At 35.5% G+C, this 15,759-nt stretch overlaps 1 protein-coding gene across 4 annotated transcripts in view; it reads right to left on the reverse strand.

Annotated features, from left to right (window-relative positions):
* Nucleotides 1–8,129, reverse strand: part of LOC107867863 (cation-chloride cotransporter 1) — a 28,758-nt gene extending 20,629 nt beyond the window's left edge. The window contains exons 1-4 of one of the 4 annotated variants that reach the window (XM_016714322.2): nucleotides 7,607–8,129; nucleotides 2,556–2,693; nucleotides 2,052–2,130; nucleotides 306–397 (exon numbers count right to left, since the gene is read on the reverse strand). In XM_016714322.2, the coding sequence (XP_016569808.1) occupies nucleotides 306–397; nucleotides 2,052–2,130; nucleotides 2,556–2,693; nucleotides 7,607–7,779 (482 nt within the window). In that variant the 5' untranslated portion in view covers nucleotides 7,780–8,129. Of the gene's footprint in view, nucleotides 1–305; nucleotides 398–2,051; nucleotides 2,131–2,548; nucleotides 2,694–7,606 lie in introns of those variants that run through there. The other 3 variants (XM_016714328.2, XM_047393590.1, XM_047393593.1) reach the window with 3 other exon arrangements.
* Between the last annotated feature and the right edge of the window lie 7,630 nt (nucleotides 8,130–15,759).

Here is a 15,759-nt window from a genome sequence, read left to right on the forward strand (position 1 = left end):
ACCCATACTTCTGATGTGAGTAGACCACTCAAGCATAACATAGCAAACATAGAGTAATCTACTTTACAATTTACCCACTCAGCATAACAATCAGTGCAGGAATTTATGGAACCCGGGAATTACAAATGCCAAAGTATTGGAAATCAAAGGAAGTTATCCACATCCAGAATGTTGACCATAATCCTTAAAATGCAGATTTATGGACATGAGACTTGATCGCCTTTTGATAGCTACAGCATTATAAATCTTGTCCACAGAAAGAATCTGAAGAGAACACATAAAGGAATGGATATGATGCAACATACCAAGAAAATCTGATATAATATATGATTCCCATAATATTTTGCAAGCATGGCACGAAGACACCCATCAATGTCCCAGACTTGACAGCAGTGGGCTACAACAGCATTCACAGGAAAGAGAGTTAAAAAGGCATTCAAAGCTCCATTGAGCAACCCATCAATAGAGAATTACATAATTCAGCAATGCATGTGAGCTGCAAGTTGTGATCAATGAATTTCAAATCTCAAAAGTGCAAGTTCTGATGAATGCACAAATACAACTAAAACTAAGTCTCAGTCACAAACAAGTTGTGTTGTCAATATGAATATCTCCACTTCTTCATTTAAGCCCAAATGGAAGTCCATAATTGTGAGAATTGATAGTAAATCAAATTGCAAGAGAAGTACGTGAAACCAACCAAGTAACTAGAGAAGCATAAAACAATATCCCTCATACTCTCTTCCATGCTGATCAGAAATAAAACCGGAAACAAACCTCATTAAATGAAGTTGTAAGGGAAATGGGGAAATGAAGGGGAGAACAACCAACTAAACTGTTATATTTTTATTTCAGGCAGCCACTTGAAGAATATATATGCACTCACTTTACCACATATTGGATAATTAATAACACACTAAACAATTCAGATTCATCTTATCTTGCACAAATTATGAGTAAAACTGAGAGTTAGCACAGCAAATTTATTGATAGACACCAAAAGATCAACAAACTTTTTACTGAGGATCTCCCATGCTTTAACCTTTTTGAATATTCTGTTCATGTATTCTGTTTTCTAACATTTTATTTTCGACACAAAAGAACTTTTAAATCCGAAGATCTCAGTTTTATTACAAGAACGGTACTCCACTAAAATAGTATGATAAGTGCCATATTAAAGTGCCAAGGACTACATGAATAGGGAAACAAGTTCAATGGGTCTACTTTCCCCTCTTGCAAAGAAGAGCAAGGCAGGGAAATGGTGATCCCAGCAACCTCCTCTATATTTAAGACTAGATCATCACTAACACGAGATCTAACATTCGAAGATTACTCGTTGAGAAATAAGAACCTTATCCAAAAAAAAATTGACAATTTGGAATGGTGTAAGACATTGATGCTTTCTTTAAAGCAGACTTGAGTATGCAATGATAATTTATTACTAAACCAATCAACAATATGTTGACATACAATGGATTTACTTTAAAGTAAGTTCTACACTTTTGTCTTCTTATAACTTCACTCTACCCTTTAGCCACCTTCTTACCCACTGTTCAGCATTTATTCAAAGATGCAGACGCTATATTTCTTTAACCATTCCCGGTCGGCCTCCCTCAAAAAAAGAGAGGAAGGCATAGGATACGACAACAAAGACCGCAAAGGAAAGAGAATTCCATGGGAGACTCTACCTTGAAAGAAAGTTACATGTTTTGTTGGAGATCAGAGAGGATCAGTTATAGGAGAGGAATAGAAGAAAAGAGAAGGGGTAGTTCCCTCCATTGGCTAGGAAGCAAAAGGGTAGAGAGGATAAAATGTACCCATCCACGTGAACTTTTCCAGTCTCTCAAGAACTGGATAAAAAGGAGCACTCTGTTTACTCCTCCAGTTGTAACAAATCACCATAGGTAAGTTAGATAATTCATTTATGGAAATAGAGTTACATGTTTTCCTCCCCTTTCTCTTCCCCTTCCATTAAGCCAAACGTAGTGTTAATTGGTATGACATAAAACTTCAAGAAAATAGAACGGATGATTAAGAACCTATTACAGTACCCTGGGCCGCTCAAGAGTGATAGACACATTCCCACCATCTCTCGGACTGGGTGGCGCTTGAATTTGATCCCCCGTCATGCTGAAATAGCAAGATTGATTAGAACCATAATATTATTCAAATCTCAAATACTGAAAAGGAAAGTTGAATTTGAAAATTATCAGTTTTGAAAATACAAAAATGATAAGTTAATAAGGACATGCATCAAGTCTTTCAAAATTCGAAATTAACCCCAAGCCAAGACCCAACCAACAGAGAAAGATTCATTATTCTCCAATGTTGTTCACAAGTGCTACAACTTTTAGACAGTTCTGGGAGAAAGTGAGTGAGTCAGTGAGTGAGTGAGAGAGAGAGAAGAATCAAAGTAAATCTAAAGCGATCAATCAACCACGCCTCAAACTGGAACAGGTTGGAGCTGTATTTATTATATTTATATAATACAAGATAAAAGGTTTGTTGGAAAGAAGGAAATAAATGTAAAAGAAAACAGAATGTTTACCTCTTACCTCTTGAGACCTAGAATATTTACAAGAGAATCAAAGCCAAATAGTTCCAATTTGGATTCTCTTTGAGGACCGTTTACACTGTGATTGGGGATTGAACCTTCAGAATCCACATCTTGCTGTATATTCACTTTGACTTTCCTGATAAATAAATTGTGTAAATAAAAATAATGCATATAAGAAAGAGAAGTGAAATTCTCGAACACTTTAAGCGAGAAAAGAAAAAAGAGCCTTTAAACCCAAAAAAAAAGGAATGTTGCCGCTCGTATATAAGACCATCTCATATAATAAGTGTTGACGTATAAGACCATCTCATCTAAGAGCTTAAATTGCTAGAGAGAGCACACTTCTATTTACATAATTATTCTCTCCAATACGACCCTTCGCGTGCGAGCCTGATTCTTTCCATAGGCCAACCATGTGTAAATTCTTTTTTTAATGGGTAGAAATGAGACTCAAACCCACGACCTTTACTTGCACTGATATCATGTTGAAATGTGTGACCATCTCATCTAAAAGCTTAAGTTGTTATAGAATGCACACTTTTATTTACTTGAGTATTCTCTTCAACAATAAGAATTCTAAGTATTGAAGAATCTCAACATAAAAAGGGCGACGTTTACTCCCGTATCTCACCCACAAGAGTTAAACAATCTACTAGTATTAAAATCCTACATAAATCCAAAAGCAACCTTTGAATTAACTAATCTACAAGTTGTAAAGTTTTTAGACACAAAAGAACGTAACTCGTTCAAGAAAGAAATATAAATTCAGAAAATTCCCCACTACAAATCAACAAAAGGGTAAAGAAACAATCATTCATCCAATAGGCTAAAAAGGACCTACTCAGATAAACTGATTTAGCTCAGCGTGAGGGGGTCTTGTTCCTGTGTAGTCTGACATCTCTATATAACCATGTACTCTCCCCAAAATGACAAAGAATCATCTACCAAGTTTCAAAATGGAGAGAACCTTAAATGTTTTTGAAGTCCAGTCCAGGATGTACAGCAACAATAAGAAAACACCAACTTAGTTCATCATAATGCACAACAGAGTTCAACCCCACCCCACACACCCCACTCCACCCCAAAAAGAAAAAAAAAACAGACAGATATTAGAGACAACATGTATCACCATATCTCCCTTTTTCCCAGCAAAAAGTGAATAATCATGATACACACTTCGGAGCTTCATTTTTATGTGCCAGAAATGCTTCCAAGAGTCCTACAATTTCTCCTTTTGCAAACCCAGTTTCTCAAAGTTAACTGAACGATAACCCAATCTGCTAGACATCTCATAATTCAGAGTCAACAAGTTAGCCAGCATCCAGTACAGTCCTTTTAACTAAATCTTCTATTTATCTCTAGATAAAAATAGAAATCCTTCACAGCACACATATCTACCATGAAGAACCAAGCTTATTTATCAAACTTTGGTCAATTTTTGAAGCCTCAAAGAAAATCCTCATAGCATTGTAGGCATTATTATAAACTTGAACCTACTTCTACTTAATACCTTATCTCGACATTTATACTGAAATGAAGTCAAATCATAAACCTTCCATGGAAGGTTACATTTTCTGTGAACTCTGACATGTCAAATTATGAAAACAACAACAACAAACCCAGTGTATTCCCACAAAGTGAGGTCTGGGGAGGGTAAAATGTACGCAGTCCATACCGCTACCTCCGAAGAAGTAGAGAGGTTGTTTCCGATAGACCCCCCGGCTCAAGATAAAGAATAGTAAACAAGAGCGTAATGAAACATGAAGTAAGATGCATGACATAACATAAATAAGGAATAAGACATAATAAAATAGAAATCAGAGCAATACGAATAAGATAAATAAGTGCAATATGAATTAGGGGATAAGAAAAGGACATTTGGAATAACACAACCACCTAGTAGTAACATACACTCACAGACCAAAGGCACCCATCACCTCCAAACCCTCCTGACTAGAATTGCTAACCCGGCTATACATGAGCTCTTCTAACTACTTGCTACAACCCACGCACTCATCCTAGCCTTCTACCCTTATCCGCGACCTCCACACCTTCCGATCTAGGGTCATGTCCTCAGTAAGCTAAAGCTGCTCCATGTCATGTCTAATCACTTCCCTCCAGTATTTCTTCGGCCTACCTCTCTTTCTCTTGAAGCCATCCAACGCTAGCCTTTCACACCTACGAACTGGGCCATCCGTGCCCCTCCTTATCACATTCCCAAACCATCTCAACCTTCCTTCTAGCATCTTGTCCTCCACAGAAGCCACTCCCACCTTCTCCCGAATAATCTCATTCAGAACTTTATCACCGCTAGTAAGTCCCACATCCAACGCAACATTCTCATTTTCGCCACCTTCACTTTTTGAATGTGGGAGTTCTTGACTGGCCAACACTCTGCTCCATACAACATGGCTGGACGGACTGCCACTCTGTAGAATTTGCCTTTAAGCTTAAGGGGCACCTTCGTATCACACAACACTCCCGAGGCGAGCCTCCACTTCATCCAACCTGTTCCAATATGGTTAGAGACATCCTCATCAATCTCACCATTCCCCTGAATCATAGACCCAGGATACTTAAAACTATCCCTCTTACAAACATCCTGGGAATCCAACCTTACCACCACATCGTCCTCCTGCCTCAAGTCACTAAACTTGCATTCCATGTACTCTGTCTTGGACCTACTCAACCTGAACCCCTTAGATTCAAGGGTTTGCCTCCAAACCTCCAATTTATCATTCACACACACCCGCGCCTCATCAATCAGCACGACATCTTCCGCAAACAACATACACCAAGGCATCTCCCCGTGGATACTCCGCGTCAACACGTCTATCACCAACGCAAACAGGAACGGACTAAGAGTCGAACCATGATGCAACCTTGTATCGACCGGAAAATGCTCAGAGTCCCCTCCCGCTCTCACCCGAGTCTTCCCTCCATCGTACATGTCTTTAATAGCTCTGATGTACGCCACCGGGACCCCTCTCACCTCTAAGCATCTTCAAAGAACTTCCCTAGGGACTTTGTCATACGCCTTCTCCAGGTCGATGAACACCATGTGTAAATCCCTCTTCCTTTCCTTATACTGCTCCACCAATCTCCTCACGAGGTGGATTGCCTTTGTCGTCGAGCGACCAGGCATAAAACCAAACTAATTCTCCAAAATGGACACGATCCTCCTCAATCTCCGCTCAACCATCATTTCCCAAATCTTCATAGTATGACTCAACAATTGATACCCCTACAGTTGTTGCAACTCTGAATGTCACCCTCATTTTTTTCATATAACGGAATCATCATGCTCCACCTCCAAGACTCAGACATTCTCACCGTTTTGAAAATGTCGTTAAACAAATCAGCCAACCACCTTAAACCTGCCCCACCTATGAACTTCCAAAAATCCACTGGAATCTCATCAGGCCCCGTCGCCGTTCCCCTCCGCATCCTATGAATAGCCTCTCTGACCTCCCAACCTTAAAACATCTACAATAATTGAAATCACAGCTCTCCTCCGAGTGCTCCAGCTCCCCTAACTCAATGCCTCTGTCCCTCTCCTCATTCAAAAGCCTATGAAAATACATGTCAAATTATGAATATTCCTCAATTCAAACAAGTCAGCTTTTATTTTTGTTAAAAAAAAAAAGGAATGACTTAAGCTCAATTAGGGTAGAAGGTTAGTAGGTAACTAGGTGTATTGCTTTCCCATTCTTGGAGTACTAGTTTTATTCTTGTTTTTCGTATTCTTAGATTTTTGTTCCTTTTTTAGCCTCGCTTGTTGTTACTTCTTCCTTTTACATCTTCATTTAAGCCGAGGGTCTATCAGAAACAGTATCTCTACCTTCTTAAGGTAAGGTTAAGGTCAGCGTGCACTCTACACTCTAGACCCGACTTCTTCTTGTTGTAAGCTCAAAGCTCAAAGCTTGGTTTGTCAGCAAGCTCAGCTATCTAACGGACTGCACAATTTTGTTGTAGATCATACAAAAACCTCAATGTGAGATACTATAAACCTCAACAGTCAGTAAAAGTAGAGCAACAACCTTGGGAATGAGGTTCCAAACACTATACTTGAGTGAATATTTTTAATCTACCTAAACCACGAAAGGCAGAGTCGTCTAGTTCTAATGTTGATGGAATGTAGTAGGTAGCGTGGCTTTATTAGAATACTTATATTCTAGATATGCAAAAGCTGACGAAATCATAAAAAATAAAAATTAAATTATAAAAAAAACTACTCCCTCCATCCCAATTTATGTGTCATCTTTCAAATTTCGAGATTCAAACAAGTTTGTCTTTGACCATTATTTTTTCATATATATTTTAAATATTTCAAACTATCAACTACTGTGTTTAATAGTACTTTTTACGTAGTTCTCAAATATATAACTTTTACTTCAAAAAACTTGGAAATTTCATATCCAAATTCATGTCAAACTTAAAATGTTTGACTCTCGGGAAGCCAAAAGTGCCACACAAAATGAGACAGAGAGAGCATATGTAGTAACAAACACAAAAAAAATATTCAGTGATTCTTCCCAGTTGTGCTAGACTTGGTGGAAAGAGTTAACTTATGTGTACGTGTATTTAGTCGAGGTGCAAAAAGGCTGCTCTGGACACAACAGTTATCCAAAAAACACTTGGTGATTCTTCTCGGCGTCCTCCTAGCCTTGGTAGACAGTGTTTAACTTATATTATAGATATTCAAAAGCTGACGCAATCATTAGAAAAAAAAACAATATGTAGTAATAAACAAAACAACACTCGGTAACTTATATCTCCGTGGATTTAGTCGAGGTGCGAAAAAACTGCTCTGGACACACGGTTATCAAAAAACCATTCTTCCCAACTGTCCTCTTAGCCTCGGTGGACAGAGTTAACTAATATTATAGATAATCCAAAGCTGACGCAATCGTTAAAATAATAAACACACCATATGTAGTAACAAACAAACAAAAAAACACTCCTTAACTTATCTCAGTGGAGTTAATCAAGGTGCGGGAAAGCTGGTCAAAAAATGTAAGTTAGGAAGGTAAAAATGAGAGAGAGTACTTGTGATCTTGTGTAGATGAGGAGGATCGAGGATCAATAGAGGACATTTCCAAAACGGCGCGATCATTATCATGCGCCACAACCGGACTGTATCTTCGTCCCCTGCTAACACCTGAACCTGATGATGCCGCCAACTCCTCATCACCCTCAATTTCATCCTTAGAAGAATGCATTAGAATTCCAACAATGCCCACAATTTCCTGAATCTATATAGTATTAATTTGATATGATTATATTCAGATCTGATTCAGCGTATATAGAAAGAGAGATCTGACAATTCAAACAAACGGCGAGGTTGAATATTATTTGTACTTTTAACAGAGAAATGAAATATGTGTTGCAGATAAGGACGGGCACAGGCAGGCAGGCGGGCGGGCGGGAGAAGAGAAAAGAAGTGTTGAAGTTTCCTCAACGGAGCAGAAGCAGCTATTCTTCTCAACGGAGATTGTTAAATTCATTCACACGCAAATTGACTAAAGGGTCCTTTAGTTGGAAACTAAGTTATTTCGCATAATTAACTTTGAAATTATCTTATTGTGTACTCCTATGATATATCTTTAACTACACTAAGTTATTATGTTAATTTTTGTCTTAATTTACGTGATAAAAATAAAATTTAAATAATTAATTATATTTTTAATATATTTTTAGATTTTTTTAAGTTGTTAGTTATTTAATTTATAATATTTTTCGGCATTGTAATTTATTATTCTAAGCTGTTAGATTTTGTAATTTATAATACTCTCCTTATTTAAACTTTTGTAGTATTGATAATCAATTTATATTTTAAATATAATTTAAGCTTTTAATTATTGTGATTTATAATATTTTTCTATTTTAATTTAAGTGACACTGATATAATTTTGAGAGTCAATCAAATATCACGATTGAAGTAGCAAAACCGACATGCCTTGAATGACTCATAATAACTAATTAAAAGTGATATAGCAAAATTGCTCTAAAAAAATACTTGTGAAAAAAAATTAAGTGAGCTATAAGATGTCAAATCAATTTAAAACATCAAGAGTTAATTTATCATTTTATATTTATTTTACTTTTTTATTAAATATTATTAATTTTTTAATACCCGAATAGCTTATAATAATTAACTAGAGATGATATAGTAAAATTACAGTTGAAGCTGCTCAAGCAGACATGTTATAAATATCTATTTTACCTTTTAAAAATTAAATTTTATTAATTTTATTATACATAAATGTCATATAATAATTAATAAGAAGTGATATAGTAAAATCACAGAGCAAGCAAGCATCTGGAAGCATGCATATCGACCGTCAGCTACCTGCTTCCAACAGCTGCTACTCGCACTTATATATAGTAGGAATTAATATGATATATGAATGGTGGATAAATAATTTTGGAATTAATTAATAGTTCCAACTAAATTCAAGATAAATAATCTTATACTTTATCTTAAGATTATTATATTTTATACATCAGATCAAATTATCTCTTACACTTTGTTTGGATTGTGATTATCCATAATTTCATATAATCAAAGGTGAATTCAAAATTTAAATAAAAATCAAATAATAGTAATTAAGGAGATTTGAACCACTAAGACCAATAAAACCTTTAAAAATCCGTTTACTCTACCAGGACGACAAACTACTTTATTTATGGAGTTCTCAACTTATTATTCTTTTTTTTTTAATTATTCTTATATATATACTAGATTTCTCTATATAAATACTAGACCCACAGAAAAGTCACGGAATTCTCAAAAAACCCACCCAGCCCCTTGGATCCGCCCCAATTGTATAGTGTAAGCTAGTAGGGGTGTGTACGGTCGGTTTGGTTTGGTTTTATATATTATCGATTCGGTTTATTGGTTTTCGATTTTTAAATATGCTAAATCAATAACCAAACCAATAAGATATTTTTTATCGATTTTTGATTAAACCGAACCGTTAAGGACTAAAAATCGATAAATCAATAACATTTTTATCGGTTTAATTTATCGGTCGCTTCAATTTTTGCACACCTCTAATGCTAGTATTGTATGATAATGTACAGTATTTTATGTTTGAATAAATTGTATCATTTGTTATTATTTAGTAATATTTTTATTATTTGTTTTGACGTACCATGATTGATAAGTTTGTTAAAATATACTAAATTATTATATATGTTAAGTTTATCAATAATCATTAATAAATAGACGAACGCAATTTTCTTTTTACTAATTCGTCATGAATTATGTCTTGCAGATATATTAAGTTATTAAATTAATACAAATTCTAAAAAAATAAAGTTTTAATAAAAACATGTCAAAATATATGTACTTAGATTCGTTATATTTTATAGTAATAATTTTCATTAGAAGAATGAGCAAAATAGGTGAGGGTTAAGGATAGAATATTTGGGTGGAGTTAATAACATAGGGTAAAAGTAAAATTGAATTATGGAATATCAAGTAAGGGTATAGTTGGAAAGAGAAATTAGGTAATAATGAAATATCACGTAAAGTGGTTATATGAAGTGAGCCTTCTCAAAACTACTAAACTATGAAATCAAATCATAATATACTATCTATTTCAAAGAGCACAAAATAAATAGTATAAATAACATAAATATCAACCTTTTTAGAAGTAATTATATTTTCTCCCATATTTTTAATTACTTTACTCTCTCTTCTTATTAATATACATAATATAGCCGACATATATATGTCATTTTATGTATATGTTGAGATTTTTATAATATGTTTAGGGAATTGAAATTTTTTGTAATATTAAAAACATAAGTTGTGTCTTTGTGTAATTTTTAGAAATAAATAAATATGATACTTCTATTAACCACACCATACTATACATGGGTAACCATCATCGACAAAGACTTAGGGGGGTGTTCATAAATGGATCAAATCGAAATTTTTAAATTGATTTGAAGCAATTTGAATAATACAATTCGAATTATTTATAAAAATAATTTAAAAATATTATGTGTTTCTCAATTCGGATATGATTGGATGTGTTAGGGTTCGACCCTGGGTATGAAGAAAACTCTGTTGGGAGCGTTAGCACCTTAATGGGCCCTGCAACACACGATTTAGATTAATCGGGGCTGCAATGCGGGTACCGAACACCGGATGGAAAACAAAAAATGATTGGATGTGTTTGCAATTGGAACCAATTCAAAAAATTGAAATTTATATAGTACATACTATATAATAATAATAATAATAATAATAATAATAATAATAATAATAATAATGTTATTTAATCTATAATAGAGGTATATGGTCATACGCGTATACGGTGGGTATAACTCAGGGCCCAAGCCCAAATCTAGACTATTTCAATTTACTATCGAAATGTAACCTTCTTCATCCATTTTTTCTCTCAATCTCACTCTAAAATCAAATTGAGATTTGATACAAGCCAAATGATCATCATAACTTTTGATGACATCATTTGAGGCAAATACAAAGAGGTTCAAGCTATGGTCAAGCAAAGAACTCAAGAATGCACTTGAAAGACCTACTTCGAGCTCCTAAGCAAGCAACATCGTGTTTGGAAGATAGCTTGGAGCCGAGGAAAGTCATGGCACGAGGAATAAAGAGCCCTTATGGGTTATTTCTGAAATAGCCACTTTTGGACTATTTTTGTAATAGGCTAATTTTACAAAGGCAACTACTATAAATAGGTGTCTTAGACATATTTCATTAGGGATTTTTTTTTTCATGATGTATTCATGAGATTCCATGGGAGTGTTTGAGTGCTTGAAAAAACATTTGTTGAACCTTGCTTAATTAGAAACGGTGGTTGTGAAGCGAACCTAATCCTCTTTGCGGTCACCGTAAGAGTCAGGTGCTTATTGATAGTCATTAGGGGAGGTTTTAGGATTCGAATACATCCTTCGATTGCCCTTTCGGTATCAATTTTGTGTCTGTCTTCCTATCTTGGTTATTCTATCCTTCTATCTTTATTTTTGCATCTTAGATTTGAGCCCTCGTGGATCAGATCGTTTCATTTGTTATCAGAGCTGAGCTTAATTTCGTTCATATGAAGTCAATCTTGGGTTTTTTATCTTAAAATTCGCAAAAAAAATTAGAAAAGAAAATCGAGATAGTTCCAAATTTTTTTTAGGATTTTTCAATTTTTTAGTTTTTGATTTTTTGTGTCTTTTTGTGTTTCTAGTATTAGATTTGTGTTCTCTAATACTATTTGAGTCAAAATTCAAGAGTTGAGCTTATTCCGGGTTATTTTGAGTCATCTACCATTGTTGCTGCTTGAGTTGAAGAAACTTGAGGTGGGTTTCTCGAAATTGGAGATTATTTGGTGATAATTTGAGCTTAAAAATGTGTGGGTTGAAGTGAGCTTGGGGTTTGAATTTTATAGAATCCCGGGTTTATTTGGATGAGGGTCAATTTTTAAATGTTCTTCATATTCTTCATGTGTTGTTGCAGAAGAACATTCAAAAATAGTGTGTTTGATCCAAAAAGGAGCTAAGAAAGAGGTGTGGTACTTGTTTATTCCAAAGAATATTTCAAGTCTTCCAAAGAAAGAAAGAATCAAAAAGCATAAAAAAAATATTCTCAAGGAAGAGATAAAGGAGAGTACAAAGGAGGGGACCACAAGAAATTCAAACTTTCTTGAGCTTGAAAGATCAATTGAAGAGTTCGAACTCCTTGTATTTTTCATCCATAGCAGCCTAACAACACCTCAAGTTGGAGAAAAAGCAAATTGAAAATTTCGTTGGTGATTCTTCAACGACTTGACAATCCTACACACCGTTCCTTCACACGAAAAGTTTCCAACCAATCTTTAGATTGTTGAGGAGATTATATGGGTGATTCTTCACATTTTGGGTGAATCCTTACATAATAAATCATAAGGGAAAGGATTGAACTCGAGCTAGAACTTGTTCAGGGTGACAAGCAAATTGAACAAGTCGTCAAGTGCTCACTGCCTAAGGGTGACGAATAGGCCTAGCCGTCAATCCTTTTCGTCAAGTCAATGATAAGCCATCAGGATAATTCATCAAGTACACTGCCTAAGGCCGACGACTAAAGACTAGTCGTCAAGCCTTTAACAAGCTTTGACAGCAAGTAATCAACCCCAACCAGATTAGTTGACAATAGCTACTGCCTAAGGGTGACGACTAGGGACTAGTCATCAACCTAGTCGTCAACCAAGTGACGACCAATCAACCTAGTCGTCACCTAAGAATTGTTTAAGTCCTTTATGTTTCCAAGGTCGACGACAACCAGTGACAAGCCGTCACTCAAGTGACGACTACAATCCTAGTCGTCAACCAAGTCACCAACTCGGATAGAATTTCGTAAGCTCACTTTTAGATTCTTAGTTTCTTTCTTTTGATTCCTAAACTTCTTTTATTGATTTTAAACACTAATTAGCAAGTAGTAATCATCCTACTTAGTTGTGAATTAGTTTTTGAGTCTGTTTTTTTTCGTCGTTATTTTCTTTGTGTGCTTTTCTTATTTTAATTCGTAGAAACTTCTTTGATTCTAATTCGTTAGTAGATTTTGTTTTGTTTCTTGAGTTGATCAAACAAGAATCCATTTTGGCCGTAAAGTAGTGATTGACACCTTATTTACTATCGGAGTATAAACAACTTTCAACATTTGCCGCTCCAATTGTGAGGATCACAAAGGTGAGTTCATACGAGTATTGGTGAGGAGCTTTTACTATTAATCTTGTTTGTTCATTTTGTAGGTACAAAGTGATATAAGGAAAACATTGCTTTGATATCCTCGTATAATGGTGTATATGACACATGAGACTATAATTGTGGTGAAAAATGTTATGGCTATGAAGAAGATGGAGATTTTGGGAGCTATGAATATAACCAAGATCAAGATATGGATAAGAATGAAGGCTACTATTCCAAAGGAGGATGTAAGATGAATGAAGTGCCTAGTTCTTATAATAAGTATGGAGATGATGAAGAGCCTTGTAATGGTTCTTATAAATAAGATGTGGCAAATGAAGAGTACTACACTTCCCTCATCGAGCATCAAAGCAATGTAAGATATAGCTCATTCACTTACAAATCTTATGAGAGTCATGGTGAGCATACACATGTGGAGAATAAATATTCATACTACTCACCTTGTAGTACTTCTTATCAAAGTCAAAGTGGAGTGAATGGTTATACTAGCTATAGTAGAGGTTGTCCCACGAGTAGACAAAAAGCATACATTTTCGAGGTCTAAGGGTGTTACATCTCAAGCTTTTTATTCTAGTTCCCGAATATGTGGAAGCGGGAACCAAGGTATGAATGGAGGGTATAGTAGGATTCAATGTCTTCCTACTCTATCTATTGTTAAAGGAGAATGGGATCCCGAAGTTTACTTTTATTGGGAATGGCAATGCGAAAGAGTCTTCAAGGATTATGCTATGAGTGAAGCCGAACAAGCTACATCTGGCCTTAAGTACATTCAAGGTCTGACCTTAGCGTGGTGTCAACTTGCAAGGACTCCTACCTAAACTTGGGGTGCCTTGAATGGGTTTTTGAGGCCAATCTATGTGCCAAAGGGTTACATGAAGCTTTATAATAGTGATTCGAAAAGACAACCACGTTCAAAATGGGTAGAGATTTGTGTAGTTCCGAGCTGTGTTCTTATTTTTTATGATGGGTTTCATGCAAACTATATAACTCCTCTTTTGGTTGATTATCTAGGGATACCTCGAGTGTCCAAGCATTTCCCATACTTCTTGGAAGGCTATAGAGTCTCCGAGAGCGTAAAGGTTTCCTTCACCTGAGATGGGTACTATGAAGAGGTGCGGTATGACATATTCCCAATGGAATGTGGACGCTTAAACTTGGGTGCCGATTGGTTTTCATAACATGAGATTCCAAATGTGCAAAATTGGCCTAAGTTTGCAAAGGACCAATGGAGAAATCATCTCTTTCTATCCACCCTTCCCAAAACTTAAGGAAATGTGACCACTTACTCTAAGCCTTATGAAATTAAGAGACAAAAGATTGAGAAAAGTAAGAGAGTTAAAGGTGGCAATCCAAGAGAGGAAAAATGAGAGGTTGAGGGGAGTAAAGTGAGGGGGTTTCCACCAAACCGAGCTAACATTGTTTGTTCTTCTATTTCTAAGGACATTTATGTAGGTACCAACATGGCAAGTGGAGGAGAACAAGTGTTAAAAGAGCAGATTCCCTTTGAAGACTTGACGAGGGAAATCTTAATTGATTCTAAATCTTGTGGAGGACCTTCACACCAAGGTAAAGAAGAATGTGCTCAAGAACTTCAAGATAAAATAGCTAACTCTTACACTCTTGTGCATGAAAATAATGATTGTATGGCTAATAGCCCATTGAGTGTAATTAGTAGCTTGCCTTTATGTGAGTCTATTAATTATTTTCCCCTTAATGATGATGTACATGTTGTGAGTGTGTATCCATTAGTTGATCCTATTGATAACCGAATTGACTTTTCTAGTAAGATCAATTTGTGTCCACCTAGTGTTGAAGTCATTGTGTTGAATGATAGTACATTATTTTGTGAAAATTTTGTTGATCAACTTGCTTGCAAAACTATTCCACCACTTGAGTATGTGTGTGATGTAATTAATGGACCTCAAGTAAGTGAAGAACTTGAAGATGTTGGTCAAGAAGATAGGAGTGGCCCCTTAAGCATATCTTTTAAAGAAGATTCTATGGATTGTGTTGCTCATAGGGATGATCATGTATTTGAAACATCTTTGATACTTGATAATGGACTTTTATAGAATGGACTTGCATGTTCTACATCCTCCTATTCATATATAGATTCTTCTCTTTGTAAGAACAATATCTTATTTGAGAATGATAAAATCACTCCTAGTGAATTACCTAGTGGTGTGGATAGCATTGTTGAAATAGCTTATCTTGAGGGCTATATTCTATATGACAACCCATTATGGTATGACAACATTTCTCCTAAAGATGAAAATCTCTTCTTGGAGGATGAGAGTACTCTTAAGAGGAAGAAATGCGAAGTCTTGGAAAGGAATAATCCATTGGGTGACGAAGACTTTAATTTGCTCAAATACTTGAGAAACCCAATTAGTGATTGTTCCTATAACAATACTTGTGGTTGTGATTCTTTGTTTGACACCTCTTGTTTGATGACTATGAGAATGAATTGTTTGCTTCGTGTGAAGACTTAAGTA

The sequence above is a fragment of the Capsicum annuum genome, chromosome 1 (assembly GCF_002878395.1).
Source record: "Capsicum annuum cultivar UCD-10X-F1 chromosome 1, UCD10Xv1.1, whole genome shotgun sequence".
Taxonomy (NCBI): Eukaryota; Viridiplantae; Streptophyta; class Magnoliopsida; order Solanales; family Solanaceae; genus Capsicum; species Capsicum annuum.